This window comes from Vigna angularis, chromosome 1 (genome assembly GCF_016808095.1).
Source record: "Vigna angularis cultivar LongXiaoDou No.4 chromosome 1, ASM1680809v1, whole genome shotgun sequence".
Taxonomy (NCBI): domain Eukaryota; kingdom Viridiplantae; phylum Streptophyta; class Magnoliopsida; order Fabales; family Fabaceae; genus Vigna; species Vigna angularis.
The window spans coordinates 20,534,787-20,550,870 of NC_068970.1; the positions used below are offsets into that span (position 1 = coordinate 20,534,787).

Consider the following 16,084-nt stretch of genomic DNA (forward strand, 5'->3'; position numbering starts at 1 on the left):
CAACGTCTGTGGTTGTTGAGCCACCACCTCACGGTGGATTTCCGACTTGAGGCCGGAGAGGAAACAACTCAATAAGAAAGGCGGTGACAACCTAGTCACGCGATTTGTCGTGGCCTCAAATTCATTGAGGTAAGCAGAAACAGAGGATGTCTGAGAAAGCTTATAGAGCTTACCCCTTGGATCTTCAAATGCGGTGGAAGCAAATCTAACCTCGAGAGCTTGCAGCAAATGAGACTAGGAAAGAATTTGGCCGTTACGGTACATCCATTGAAACCATGCCAAAGTCGCCCCATCAAGATAGAAAGATGCAACAGTGATACATTCCTCTTCAGGTGTATTATGATAGTCAAAAAAATTGGGTAATCTCAAAAATTCAGCCAACAGGATCAGTACCGTCAAAACAGGATACATCCAGTTTCAAGAAATGACGTTGTGAAGGTGAGTTTTCAATGGAATGGAATGGTGGAGGGGTTGAAGGAGATTCCAAGTGAGAAAGACGATTGTGCATATCAGTCATTTGGGTGGAAAAGATTGACATATGTGAAAACATTTTATCAAGCTTATCATAAAGGGTTTTAAGGCGCGTGTTGTCTGCCATGGAAGAGAACACAACGAAAGCACCAAATGTTATATGATGAAACATGGAACCCTGAATTCGAGGTCAGGTACCTCCGAAGAAATTAAGAGAAGAGAATGAAATATATTTTTCTACCCTTTCCAAAGCATAGTACAGCAATTAAAATAGTTACTCCAAAGATTCCTCTAAGTCAGGTGACACACAGACCAAATAACACAATAACAAAAACTCTAACTAACTTCTTCTAGAACATCTGACACCAACAGAAACAATTAAAAATAGAATATATTAGTGATGAATGAAATCAGACAACTCAGCTGGTCTTTTCACCACTCTTTTGGGTCTAACACCCTCATCCAAAGGACCTTGCATAACACTCTCAACGACATGACATAAAAACGCCATGCACCCTACTACGTTAAGGAGATTCTAACAAATCCTCAAAAGTGTTTTTATTTTCTAAGATATGATTCATTCATTCAATTAAATTCTGATATGCTATTTGTAAGCGAAAAACTATTGAATAAATTGTTGATAAAATTGTAATAAACGCAAGTAAATAAATCGTTTATTTAATTTAACAAAATAACAATTCAAGTAAAGGATGTTGTATCCTCTATTAAAACAATACTCATTAGGCTCAAATGCCCACAAAAGTATTCCGGTAAATGTTTTTACAGTGATACTGTTGCAGGGGGGAGGCGTCAGATGTATATCAAAAGCATATCGTAAATTAATGCATTCTTTTTTTTACAAAATAAACTGACTTTTAAGTTTACAAAAACTAAATCTCAAATTATAGGAATCACTAGCATAAATTCACAGACAAATTTCCAGACACTGCTACGTAGAGACAGGAAAACAAAAGTAATTGATGGATCTAGAGACAAAATGGACTTAAATCTAACTTAAGAAATTGACACAACTTCTATCCCAGACTTTAAGACATTAGATTTATGGTCTATTAAGAAAAGAATTTTCCAAAAAGTCATAACAACAATGAGACATGAATTTAACGTACATAAAATATTAACACCACTTTTAACTACTCAAAATATTAACCATAAAATATTAACGCCACTTTTAACTACTCAAAATATTAACCTTAGATTTACGAATATTAATTCTTATATGATTTTTAACTTTCTTAATTTTATCAAATGCAAAACTTAAATTCACATTTGAATTCATAAGAATAATAACTATAACAATAACAGAAAATGTTTGCATTAACCAAGCAACAACAGCTTAACACATAATTCCATTCTGACCCAAAATTTGCACTCCAAACTATTACCAAAATATTCCCAACGACGTATTCTTGGTGCTATACGAATTAGTTTCTTCATAAATATTTATATAAAAACGTAAGATGAAATAATTTCTCTCTTAAGTTAAAATCAGCTTTTTAGAAAAACTGGTCATTTAACTTCTCTTAAAAAATTAAGTTTAACTTGGCCTAAATTAATTATAGTTTATGGAAAAAGGTTTTTCTATTTTTCTTTCTTATTTACTTATATAAATGTCTATGGAAATATATTTTTAAACAAAACTTTTCAACCATGATAATCCTAGAACATAAATAAAAGTAAAGGACCATTGGGGCATTTGCTACCGGTTTCTGGGGGAGGGGGATCATTCCTCCTTTCCGTGTACTCATTTTGTATTTGCTTGAGTTTCGGGGTTATGCTTGCATTTAGTAGTGGTTGCAGATGACAATTTTCCCCTGCAATATCTCTACCAACATTCCCTTGTTTATTACCATGAAACCTTCTCAGCATACGCTCCAATCCCCTGGTTTTGACCCCTCACTGAAACAGAACAAGAAAATGAACACAACTCCTCAGCCAAGAGCACACTAAAACAGAGCCAACATACTCACCAGAGCTACATCCCCGTATTGCACCAGTAATTAAACCCCTGATCAAACAGCATCACATGCAAGCTCCATAAAAGAAGCTACATATCAAAACACATGAACTATGCAAAACCCCATCCTACCTGTTTAACACACAACATCTGTCCCATCTTAAACAGATATCGGAACCAAATAAAATTATCTGAATAAAACCTAAACCTCAAATAGCAGAAACTCAACTAAAATATAGACCGCTGCTGTGTCTATTTACACACTATCAAGTCCTCCCGTTGTGAGCCACAATCAACCTCACCAACCATCTTAAATGCAATTATTTTCAGGAAACAAACCATTTTTCAATCAAACTAATCAGAAAAGAACACCATCAACCTCTACAAAAGACAACCCTCAGAAATCAACCTCCATTGTGACATTGTCACCATTCCTAACTGTAACAACACAGACATAAACCACAACCATGAAGGACTATCCTGCCGAAATCAAAAACCAGCCCCAGTCCTAGTCAAACCCCTAGCAGATCCATTATGACACTGTATCCACACTCATGCTTGTGAGTACCCAACAAAAAAACTAATGGCATGCATTCAGTAGAATAGAGCGCATTTTTTGTGTAAGAATGGGATAAAATTTCAATTGACCATACCGAAGGGTAATTTGTGTCATTTCCAAAAAATAAATATTGACACGACTCATTAACTTCTATCTGGTTCAAAGGTCCAAGCTTGGCCCAAGGGTTGGCGTGTAACTACAATAATATGGTCCCACAAGAAAGAATTGAATATGGTTTTGCAGCTGCTGTTTGGCAGGGGATAGTTGACTTTAAGGATGATCATTGATCGTTATACTAAAGCTATTCACATTCGTGAAAAAAAAAATTCAGATGGCCAAAATAATTGGTGGCGTATAAAATGCAAAGCAAGAAGATGAAGGCGTCATTGGGAAGAAATTTATATATGGTAAATCACTATAGCATGTAAGCAACTCAAGTTTTACAGAAGATTTTGAAAAAGTAGCACATTCAGGACAAAAATGACAGACAAGGCTACAAACCCAGCCCTTGTAAATAAACAGGAATATATATAATGCAACAAAGCTAAGATGGTGAAAAACTCACATATGTTGAGCCAGTTATGTATGACACTATAACTGTTATGTCATCAAGCTTCCCACCATAATAACGGAACCCAGCCTCTTGGGCGGCAGTAGCAAATGGTGTCTGTCTATTCCTGTCCAGTGCTCGCTGACGAGCCAGTGCTGCTATCTTCTGAGCAGTTACTTGGGGTTCTAGTCCAGCTCTAACTGCCTTCAAAACAACTTCAGCAACCTCATCATTGTACAGATTGTCAAACAATCCATCTGTTCCAGCAACGACAACATCTCCTGGCACAACAGATATTTTGAATACCTGGATATGTGATTGTGATGGGTTTGTTAGTCTGTTTGCTTTCCAGAGATATTATATGAACTTGTTTTGAAATACAGAAACTTAATATTCTACGAGGCTTCCTATGAAAAAAATTCTAGGATGTTAACTATGCCAAGACCCAAATAATACTCGGCAGGATAATTTCAGATTAATATTTAAAAGCAAAGAGGAAACTCATGCAAATAAAAATTGCATCGGCAAAGCTGATAGGAGCCTAGCAACCATGGACCCAACTGCATCATCAAATGATTTTCCTACGATGTATGTTTAAGACAAGGGCCAAACGTAGTACCAATAGTCCCTTTGGATGGAAGGACTTCATGCACTAAAGATTTCAGAATCTATCAAAGATCCTTAGCAATGAACTGCCAAACTGCTATAGGATAACTATTAAAGTATGTTATTTCCTTTATGATTCTGTTTTGCTTTTTCGTACCTTTATGAATAGACAAGAAGCATTATTCAGAAATCATTCTTCCTTAAATTCCTTGGGAGGTGACATTCTGAGCCTCCAATTCAGGAACATTTTCTGTTCTCATATAAATTGGTCCTTTCATTGCATCCATCATGGCTGACCCTAACCAGATCCGTGCTCAAACATGGGTTGAGGCACTGGCTCGTATAGGAGGCGCTGTTGCAAAACTTACCCAGAACCAAATTATCCTCACAACTGATCAGAGCCCCCTCCACGCCAAAATTGATGAGACCATCAGTCAAGTTTCCAACACAGAAACCTACTCTAAACCGTTTACTTATAGCACTAGTTCTCACCCTCAGCCCATGTTTCCCATTTTGATGGATCCGACGATATGCCTAGGATATTTAAAATATCCCAATTCTTTGATTACCATGCTACCTCTATTGGTGAACGCTTCCCAAATAGCAGCCTTCTACCTTAACAACCCTGCACTTAGTTGGTATTATTGGATGTATAGCAATAATAACAAAATCTTGTCTTGGGCAGATTTTCTCTAAGCATTGAATTGCGTTTTGCGCCTTCTTTATTTAAACTAAACTCAACCAACATAGTTTTGTTAACCACTGCCTCTCTAAATTCGAGAGTCTTGCTAATCACACTGTCGGCTTCCCAGCCTTTTTCCTTGAGTTGTTTAATCTCCAACCTCTTTGTCAGCATCCACCATGAGGTTCAAGCACTCTAGCCCTTAACCCTCATCCAAGTTAAAAGGATAATTTACTTGAAGCCAAAAAGTTTCACCACCCTTGATCCCCATCTTCCCATCACACCACCTTGACCCCCTTATCCTCTCTACTTCAGCCGTATCGTTACCCTTCCTACCCCTACCATAACACCCCTCAAACACTTCACCCCAACTGAATTATCATATTGTCGCAATCGTGGTCTTTGTTACAATTGTGAAACCTTCCCACAAATGCAAATTTAAATTCCTCCTATTTGTGGCTAACAAAGATATCCCACATGGCCCTGTCTCTCATCCTTCTCTTCTTGATACCAACCCATCCCATGACTTAAGCAATTCTGCTACTTTCTATCTGTGCAAAGCATTGTCAATATTTTTAATGCTCACCAACTTATTGTGTTGTCAGTGGCGATAGCACTCATAACTTTATCCAATCTCACATGGTTCATTCTCTCAACCTCACACCTCAAGCTACCACACCAATGAGTGTCACGACCAGTGATGGAAATAAACTTAATTGTTCCTATTGAATATAGTAAAAATTATATATTAGATTAATCTCCCTTGTGTTAAATACACACATAGGGTTCTCTATTTATAATAGAAGAAATATGGGCTAAGCCCAAAATACAAATGAGAAATAATAACAAACTAACTAAAAGATAAAAGATATAATATATCTAACACTCCCCCTCAAGCTGGAGCATACAAATTGTATGAACTAAGCTTGGAATAGATGAACTCAGTGTTGAACTAGATGATTTGCCTTCAAGAGTGTGAGGCAAACATAGATGGACTAACAACAGCTTGTGAAACTTCAACTTCAAGAGTGGATGAAGGAGAGCAGTGGTGGACAATGACAAACTGCAAGGACTGATTCCCAATCAATGATGGAAGAGTGACGGGATCAACAGTGGTAGCTGAAAGCTAAGAGCTACAAAACTGCAGGGACTACACTAAATCCTCATCAATGATGGATGGGTGACGGGATCAACAGTAGTAGCTGAAATCTACAAAACTGCAGGGACTACACCCATATATATGTGACTTGCAATGTCTTGGAAACGTACTCCCCCTTAGTGTGAAGGGTGGAAATGTGGAATATCACAGTTGCTGGACCACTAAAACAAAACCAAATATTAAGCTACAATGTTGAAACAAAGGCATCAAAGATCCAAAGATATGTTGGAGGTCCAAGATTCTTTGCTGGACAACTCCAAAGTGGTGATACTTAGCCGTGTATCACAAGAAGATCGGGCTAAACTCTAGCCCAAGAAGAACTGACGCAGTTGCGTCTGTCTGAGGCGGTAGCGACTGCAGCAGCGGTTGACTACTATAAAACTGTAGGGACTAAATTGCCATCACTGACTGATGGGGCCTGTAGTGGCTGGAAGCGACAAAGCTACAGGGACTGCCATCACTAACTGACGAGGTGATGGGGGCCTACAGTGGTTGGAAGCATACGGTGCTTGGACAGCGGCAAACGGCGCCTGGACAGCGGCAAACAGCGCGGGACAGCGGCAAACGGCGCGGAACAGCGGCAAACGGCGTCGGACAGCGGCAAACGGCGCCGGACAGTGGCAAACGGCGCCGGACAGCGGCAAACGGCGCGGAGAGCGGCAAAACAATGGCTGGACAGCGGCAAACAGTGCCTGTACAGCGGAAAACGGTGCCTAGACAATCAACGGCGGAGACGAAGACAGACGAAGATGGCAGCAATGGCTGCTCTGGAAGGTCTGAACAGAGAGAGGGAGGTCCGGCGAGAGCTATGGAGGTGTCGCGGTGAAACTTTGACACTGGGAAGGCGGCACGTGCAGAACACGCGCCCGAGATCTGAAGAGAAGAAGGCAGCGCGTGGAGGCGCGTTGAGCGGAGTTTGTGCTTGTCTCCGGCGGGGCTGGTCACCGGTCGAAACTGTGACGGCGGCCGGCGGCCGGCGACGGACTGGCCGGAAAGAAGCGCTGCGTGGCGGCGCGTGACTGAGAACTGGCTCTCGAAACCGGCGTGGTTGGCCGTCGCTCGAAGAGACGGTCCAGATCCGCAGGTCACCGGCTAAAACTGCGGTGGTGGCCAGCGGTGGCCGGCGGCGGCGGCGGCGGCGGCGACAGCGATAGCAGCGACGGCAGCAGAAAGCGGCGATGGTCAACGAGAGAGGCGAATGGCTGCACTAAGAATAAGAGATAATGGACTGCCGACTGAAACTGTAGGGGCTGCCGGCGGCCGACCGCCGACAGACAGCAGAGGCCACAAGAAGAGATCAGAGAACCTGCTCTGATACCATATTGAATATAGTAAAAATTATATATTAGATTAATCTCCCTTGTGTTAAATACACACATAGGGTTCTCTATTTATAATAGAAGAAATATGGGCTAAGCCCAAAATACAAATGAGAAATAATAACAAACTAACTAAAAGATAAAAGATATAATATATCTATCAGTTCCACTATTTGCAAGGGCATTTTTGCATTTCTCGTCAAAGTTTTTAGGTTTAGCTTATCATCATTGACCTTGCAAGAGCTGATTTTTATTTTTTTTTGTAGTAAATTGGCTTAAGGCCCTCAACACAATTATTATGGACTACTCTCGTCTTACGATGCATTTTATGCAGAATGCCACATGAGCTGACTTACATGGTCGTTCTGTCCCAACTAAGATTACTCATAATTAAATTAAACGTCTTTTAAACACTTACCAACCTACTTTCATATCCAACTTCAGCCCAACTCTAATTTCCTTACTCCTAACCCTTCCTTCTTAAACATTGATCAAGCCACGACCAACTTGATTCTCTGCAAACTCTGATCACACAGTTTGCACCCATTTTTAGCCCTTCACTCCTTACCCCCACCAAGAACTAGTAACCACCACATATACCTCTTTCTCAGTGTTGCACCAGTAAATGTTTCACCATACTGTTATGTACATTTTTAGAAGCAAGAAATCAAGCATCAAATTGGCTTGATTCAACCAGTCAAAGTTCATTCTCCTTTACAGTGTTACTAATCATAAAAAGAATCAGACATGGCGAGTATGCAAGGATTTTTGTTCTCTAGATGTGCTTATGATCAAGGACCAATTTCCAGTTCCCACCTTAGACAAGTTCCTTGGAGACTTGTATTTTGCTTCAAGGTTCACAAAAGTTGACCTTGTTGAAGGGTTTCACCAAATTCACATGGCCCCTTGATGACATTCCAAAAATCGTATTTCATACTCACAAAAGTCAAGGAAAAAGCTAGGCATCACAAGTGTGAAGAAAGCATGCGAAGTGTGACACAAGTATAGGAAACATGGACAAATGTAAGCCATTTATCTAGATCTAAATTTTGAATCTTAATTTAAATTTTCCCACCTTGTCTAGTTCAAATTTCGTCCACACTTAAAGTATCTAGATTCTACATTTACATTCCAAGTTATGCATATTATACTTTCATTTAGGAGATGATCTTAGGCTACAAATAATCGTCTCTTCTCTTTATAAGTAACTTTTAAATATATGAGAATTGAGAGAGATTTTGCAGAGCACTTCTTTCTTGAGTCTTATCTTGGATCATAAGATCAAGTGACAATTCAATTTAACACTTATCTTGAAGATCTTTCAAGTGTTGTGGCTTCCTCCATCAACCCGTAAGTTTCTCTCTTACATTCTTTTCTTATTCATCTTCTTCGACAAATTGAAAGTGTTTTATCTTCATGTTTTGTTCTCCTTCTATCTCCATTCAATTAAAGCAAGGTAAGCACAATGTCATTGTCAATGCTCTTTCTCATATGCATGACTGTAAAATGGACTCTAGTTAGTTGGATTCTCTCCATTCTACAATTTCAATTCCTAGAAAATTTGAAGCAATAACTACCTCCTTCAAACGCATATTGTTCCATCAAACAATAGGTCTCTCTTTCACCCTCTTATCACTCTAATTATAAAATCATTGATGGCTTGTTACTTTACAAAGGTAGTATTTGGCTTCCTAATAATTGTTCTTTCATTCCCTTGCTATTGACTGAATTTCACGCTTCTACCTTGGGTGGCCATATGGGAATTGCAAAGGTTCTTAGCTAACTTACCAATATCTCTTGGCATGCAATGAAGTACGACATCACCCAAATCATCACTAACTATTCAGTTTTCCCTAAGCAAAGTACAACACCAAGACCCCTAGTTTATTGCAACCTATACCTCCTCTTACTGCTCCATGGGAGGTTTGTCTTTTAGATTTCATAATCGGACTTCCACCATCTTCCGGTTTCACAATTATATTAGTTGTTGTTGATCATTTTTCAAAAGGTGCACATTTTTGTCCTCTCCCTACACATTTCAATGACTACAACAAAGTTGTTCTTAGCTTTATTGATATGGTTTGCAAACTTCATGGGTTCCCAAGAAGTCTTATCTTTTGATCAAGACCCTTTCTTTATCAACACTAGGTAAAAGCTTTTGAGGTTGAGTTGTACCGCTTCACATGAGTACAGCCTATCACGTTCAAAGTGATGGAAAGACCGGGATCCTTGATAGGGAGCTTGAGCTACATCTTTGTGCTTATGTCAATAGTTAACCTTCTAAATGGCTCAAATTTCTCAGCCTTGCAGAATGGTGATACAATAACACCTCCATTTTGCTACAAGAATCACACCTTTCAACGCCACTTTTGGGAAATGTCCTCCCATCATTTCCATCTACTTTCCTAGCTCCTCCACATTGAAATTGTTGACTGCCTTCTTTCTTCATAGGAAGATTTACTTGCCTCTCTTACTTACAAATTGCATAAGGCTTAACAAACTATGAAGGTCTGTGTTGATATAAGTAAAATTGTACCCTTACCATCAAGTTTCTATTTTGGGATCCCCTTATAAAAAAGTTGAGCAAATGCTTTTATGACCCTTTTGAGATCATGAAAGTTGTTAGTCATGTTGCTTGTTGTTTGGCTTTGCTTGAATTTGCCTAGATTCATCCAGTTTTCCACTATTCCTTACTCAAATTACCTCATAGACCCTTTCCCACTACTAAGGACCTTCCTGCTATCTTTTCTAGTCCCAAGTTAATTATCCAACCACTTTCCATTTTGGATTCCAAATGGGAAATACTAGTGACCTTCCCCGTGGTCCAATGGGCAATACTCCCTCCTAAAGACACCACTTGGGAGGATTAGGCTGACTTGACTGCCACTTACTACATTGAGAACAAGGTAGTTTTCCAAGAGCCAGGGAGTGATAGGAGTCCAGCAACCATAGACCCAACTGCAGCATTAACGAATGGGCCTACAATGGATGTTAATAAAAGGCCCAAGCGTAGTACCAAACCTCCCTCTGCTTGGGAGGACTTCGTGCACTAAAGATTTTACAATCTATCAAAGATTCTTCGTAATGAGCTGTCAAATTGCAATAGGATTATTTCCTTTACCATTCTGTTATGATTCTGTTTTACTTTCCCTATATATGGATGTATAATGCACCAGGAAACATTATTCAGAAATCATTCTTCTCTAAATTCCTTGGGAGGTGACATTCCCGACCCCTCCAATTCAGTAACATTTTCTGATCTCACATCCAAGTCATCTTAAATGTGCTTAATATACAAAAGGGAATATTGAAAATGAGATACACCTTTCATTTTCACTCCCCTCTCCCTGTATTTTTTTTTCATTTAAAAGTAAATAAAAACCCTCTTTATTATTACCTTTAAAAATCAAACCTCATGTTTTACGAAATCAACCAGAAAATATAATTAGGATATGAAAGAAATTTCAAATGCCAATCTTTCAGTTTGTTCACATTAATCACAAGAGATTGGAGGAAAGTTCTGCAAACTCTGTTTCGTGGCACCAGAGCCATCCTGTCAGAAACAGTAAGAGTTGGACTATACTGTCTCAACAAATAGTCCCCGGCATGCATGCTATCAGAAACGGGTAAGAGGGTACAGCCTCAACAAATAAGAGCCCCATGTTGGAAATTTCCATATTGCCAATGTAATGTCCTTAGAAGTAAATCATGTGTGAAATTAGTGACAACATACCTCACCAGAGCTGGGTAGATCACATCCATTGCCACTCTCCAGTTGATACGTAAAATTGAAGTCATGCTGTTGAACAGGGGACCTGAAAATGGTGCATCCATCTCTAATCACAATGAACCCACTGTCACCTAAATTAATGGCATGCAGTCCCTGGACCAAGAAACCAAACATAGTAAGCAAATCAATCATTTGATTTACTCTTTCACTTCCTTTCATATTAAAAAAACTAGCTACCCAGATTTTATTGGTTGTGAACTGATGGGCTTCAGTCAATCATGATGCACACTAAAACATCAATATCTTAAGGCTTAGTAGCAGGTTAGACAAGAGTTAAAGATATGTGTGTATGTGTTCATGCATGAACTGTATATTAAAATGAGTATAGTGGAGAACAATGGCACCAAATTCATGAAAAACAAGATGGAAAATATTGAGCAAGCTTTAATTTTATTTCCCCTGTGCCATTTAGATATTGATTTCAAAGGAACCTAACAGTAGATACATGCTAAACTCATCACTAACACGTAACAGTAAGTAAGTCCGATCCTGGACGTAGACAAGAATCTAGTTTTATGGTACAAGATTTTACATTAGACATCATATGACGTAAAAATACAGATGCTACGGAGATGATAATCTAATGTTAATGTAATGTTGATAAAGTCAACAACGTGAAAAGAACAACTATTTAATATATAGCATTAAAAATGCTAACGAAATCCAGACACCTCTAGTAATGTCCAACAGGAAAGGAAGAAAACCATTCATGTGACAAAATGCAGATGTTGGGGAGGGAGATGCATGATCTAATGTAATGATGACAAAGTCAACCGAGTGAAAAAGAAACAGACATTTAATTTATAGCAAAAAAATGCAATTAAAAAAGTCTGCACACATCCAGTGCTTCCAACAGGAAAGGAGGAAAACTATTTTAATAGTAACAAATTTAAATAAAAATAACACTATACCGTATCACTAAGGGAAATGATACAAGCTGTTGATGAACCCTTTGCCTTTGTAAATGAGTGAGCCTTCTCTAAAACACTCGCGGGATCAACAGAACCTTTTGGTTCCTCTTCAACTGCTCTAACAGAATGGGACATGAGTTCTTGAGCAAACAGTCCAGCATTAACACCAACATCTGCCCAGCCACCTACACCATCTGCAACACCAATTGTTTGTTCATCTACGCAAATAAAATGTGCATCCTCTCCACCATAGTCCTCCTTATCCGGATGTGGTAGGTAACATGACCCCGAAAACAACTTCAACTTCTCAGGACCAAAATTTGTTCTGGAAAAAAAAAATCATTATTTAACTTGTCTACCTTGTAATTGTGGGAAACATAAATTAAAAGAGGAAACCTCATCTTCAATCTTGATACTAAATATGTAGGTAGGCCATTGTAGCACCTAACTCTGGTAAAAAAATTACTTCACTTCTGTCTAGAGAAAACGTCACTCCCACTAATACCTTCTCATAAACTAACGCAAATAATGTTTTACCATCGCTGAACAAAGTCATAAATTAAAATAACTTCAATAAATTACTAAAATAAGAGTTGCCTCTAAAATAAAAACATCATACGTAACTCTCTTTCTAGTTCCTAGGTGTGCAACCATCAGCCACTTTAGTACAAGATGTTCATTTTCATCATTTATTCATGTTTACCGCCATTACACACACCAAAAACAGGGTAAAATATATTTGAAGTCTCTCAGGTTTCGGTCTAAAGTTGTTTTTAATCTCCATACGTTAAAAATAACGATTATGATCCTCGCTGAACTCCATAGAGAGGGACAAAATGATACGGGAACCAAACTACTTCTAATCTTTTTAAGCGTGCGTTTGATTCCCATTCTACGCCACCAGACTCACGTCAAGTTCGAAGCTACGGAGAGAGTAGCTTTCACGTTTTGTTTTTTCCATTTTAAAGTGAAGATGCAAGTGTACTGAAACAATGACTAAAACCAAAGACGAAGAATCTACAACACGTCTCACCCTAAAAGTATTCTAAAGCAAACGACACACTTAAATTCAGAGAAGAAAACAAGGGTTTACAGAGAAAAGACGTACTGGTCGAGTGAAAATGTGGAGGAGGAAAGGTGTTGAACATGAGGCGCTGTATCGGCGGAGCAGCAAGGAAAGGAGGGGCGCTTGGTTCCAACAAGGAGCGAGCTCGGATTCCAACTCCTCCAAGTTGAATTGGAGGTGGAGCACCCGAAGTTCAAAAGACTGTTCAAGGGTTGCAATCTTGTGAGATTGACGGTAGCTCGCAAAGCGGCGCGGCGCGTCCTGTCCCGGAAGCGAACGCCGGAGGGCTTGGCGGTGACTTCGTCAAAGTAGACATCTCCGAGAAGAACGGCATTGGAAGTGGAAGCTGCCATGGAATGCTGAGAAATGAGGAGTGAGAAATGAGAAACGTGAAGCTGAGATGGGAGAAGAAGAAGCCCCGAAGATAGAGGAGAAGGTCTCGGTTCCTCTGGAGCCTCAAAATCTTGAGGTGGGAGATTGAAAGAGACAAAACTCCGATTTCTTCTCCAATGTTTGGCCTCTTTATTATTACATCTCTATCTCTGTTTTTTTTTTTTCAATTCAAATTTGAATATTTTATTTTCATTTATTTGTTACATTAAAATTCTAAGTCCCGCTAAAACAACGAACACAGCTGGAACACACCAAATAAAAATTAAGACAGTGCGATAGAATTAAGGTTTAATAAGTTGTTGGTCTTGATTTATTTGAGAATATTTTATTATTTCATTCAGTTAAGTCTTTGATTTATACGAGTTTCATATTTGAGTCCCTTTATTAATTTATAACGGTTAAAATAATAATTAGTGATAATTTTATTAAGACAGTGCGATAGAATTAAGGTTTAATAAGTTGTTGGTCTTGATTTATTTGAGAATATTTTATTATTTCATTCAGCTAAGTCTTTGATTTATACAAGTTTCATATTTGAGTCCCTTTATTAATTTATAACGGTTAAAATAATAATTAGTGATCATTTTACTAAGTCTAGAAAATCAAGATATTCATGAGTGTTCTAGAGATCATGTTAAGATCTCATGCAAGTGGACACTTATATAGGTGATTTAATCAAGTGTATTATGCAAATCATACACCACCCATAAGAATATAAAAATCATTAAAAAAATTGTTTAAGCTAAAATTCTTTTACCACGTAGAATTTTAATGACAAAGTTTAACATTTCCATAATGCAGTCTCTAGCACTTTTACAAAGTTTAAACAAAGCTTCACTCATAAAATAACTAAGGAAATAAAAGAAACAGGTGTTGTTAGGCATTCAAAACCTTGTTTCTTCTGAGATAATCGATTGTCTTACTTGATAATCGATTATTCTAGAGAACTTTCAAATAAAGAATGAACTCTAACTGAAATAATCGATTATCAGATAAGATAATCGATTATTATTTAGAGATTTCAAACCAGAAAAGAACTTTGACTAAGATAATTGATTATTAGGTAGGATAATTAATTATCCTAAAGAGTCTTGAAGAAAAAACGAATTGTTGACTGAGATAATCGATTATTATCTAACCTGATAATTGATTATTTCTGTCAGTTTTTGACAACAACATAAAAATTTGATCTAAATGTAATTTAAACTCATTCAAATGATCAAATTGGTATCCTTAGCATTGTATTTGATTAATGAACCTATTTACAACTTAAATTTGGACACAATTTGCTCAATTGAATATGAATTTAATGCATTTAGGCCAAGTCAAGTACCCAAAAGCTCACACAACAATTCTTTCTCTATGAAAACCATATTTTAGCAAAGTAAGATGCCAATTAAGTCCTAAATGACCCAAAAACAGTTCTCAAAGCTATAGAATTTCCCCAAAACCATAACCTTAGAATTTGACCTGTCAAAACCCCATTGTATACCCCAAAACTCACATTTCTTCTAACTTAATCACAATCAAAGTTCTATAACAATTTATAAACTCATAATAACTCAATCTACCTTCTCAAATTTACCAAACACAATTGTCACAACAACAAAACAACCACACACCATTATTCATCAAATTTTCAATTCACCACTTTTACAAGTAACTCAATATACTAGAATTCTTAATTCAATCGAATTTCACAAGTCAAACACTACATCATCATACAAGCATCAATTACAACCTATCTACCAATCAAAATAAAATAAACTAGCTTTCCTTACCTGAATGACGTTATGACGGTTCTAACAACTGTAAAATTTCTCCTACAACTCCAGGATCTCTATTTGCTCCTACAATTCACAACAACTTGATCAGCGCATATCTTCAATCTCTATTTGCTCTTACAATTCACAACAACTTGATCAGCGAATATCTTCAGTGTCACTAATCAATAGAGAGACTTATAGATGATTCAGACCTCCAATAATAGAGACCTCCAATAATAGAGAAAACCTCTTACATGCACAGACATCTAATTTCAAGAAGAAAAAGAAAACAGAAATCAACTTATTCTTTAACTAAAATCAATCGAATAAGAAGGAATATCTCATCTCAAGATCCCTCGTACTATTTCTAATATTTAGATAGATGAGTAAAGTGTGAGAATATCCAAAGAGAAGGGAGAACATTCTTTTAAGAAAGGAGTTTTAGAGAAATAAAACTTTTAAATAATAAAACTCATTATTAGAAAATTCTATTTATACTTTTAATATTTTTGAAATAAAATAATTAAATATTACTATTTAAAACTCTCTACGTTATCAAATAATTGACTTTTGAGATTACTTGTAATTATTAAAGTGATTATATTTAACTTAAGAAAGTATTAATTAATTCTTTAAGAATGCCCCATGATAGTAAATCCATACTTAATGGTACTTGGCAATTAATTAATATTTACTCCTATTATATCTAAAGTTGCACTTTAATAATATATAATATACTCAATAAAAAATTAATTACCAAATTAAATCCCAAATTTAAAAGAACGGTACTTATAATAATCTTTAACTATACAAAGTATGCTACAACAATTTATGACA

General features: G+C 37.4%; 1 protein-coding gene across 3 annotated transcripts; it reads right to left on the minus strand.

Annotated features, from left to right (window-relative positions):
• Nucleotides 1–2,051: 2,051 nt before the first annotated feature.
• LOC108323435 (probable protein phosphatase 2C 55) lies at nucleotides 2,052–13,600 on the minus strand. 3 transcript variants are annotated; one of them, XM_052876594.1, is made up of 6 exons: nucleotides 13,131–13,600; nucleotides 12,023–12,347; nucleotides 11,055–11,204; nucleotides 3,571–3,861; nucleotides 2,460–2,578; nucleotides 2,052–2,388 (listed from the first exon to the last, which is right to left on the minus strand). In XM_052876594.1, exons 1-5 carry the CDS (start codon nucleotides 13,439–13,441, stop codon nucleotides 2,558–2,560), a joined length of 1,098 nt encoding a protein of 365 aa, XP_052732554.1. In that variant the 5' UTR covers nucleotides 13,442–13,600; the 3' UTR covers nucleotides 2,052–2,388; nucleotides 2,460–2,557. The 3 variants fall into 3 exon arrangements, with proteins under 3 accessions (XP_052732554.1, XP_017411396.1, XP_017411388.1); XM_017555907.2 differs by lacking the exon at nucleotides 2,460–2,578 and having other exon boundaries at nucleotides 13,131–13,599; XM_017555899.2 differs by lacking the exons at nucleotides 2,052–2,388; nucleotides 2,460–2,578 and having other exon boundaries at nucleotides 3,392–3,861.
• Nucleotides 13,601–16,084: the final 2,484 nt, after the last annotated feature.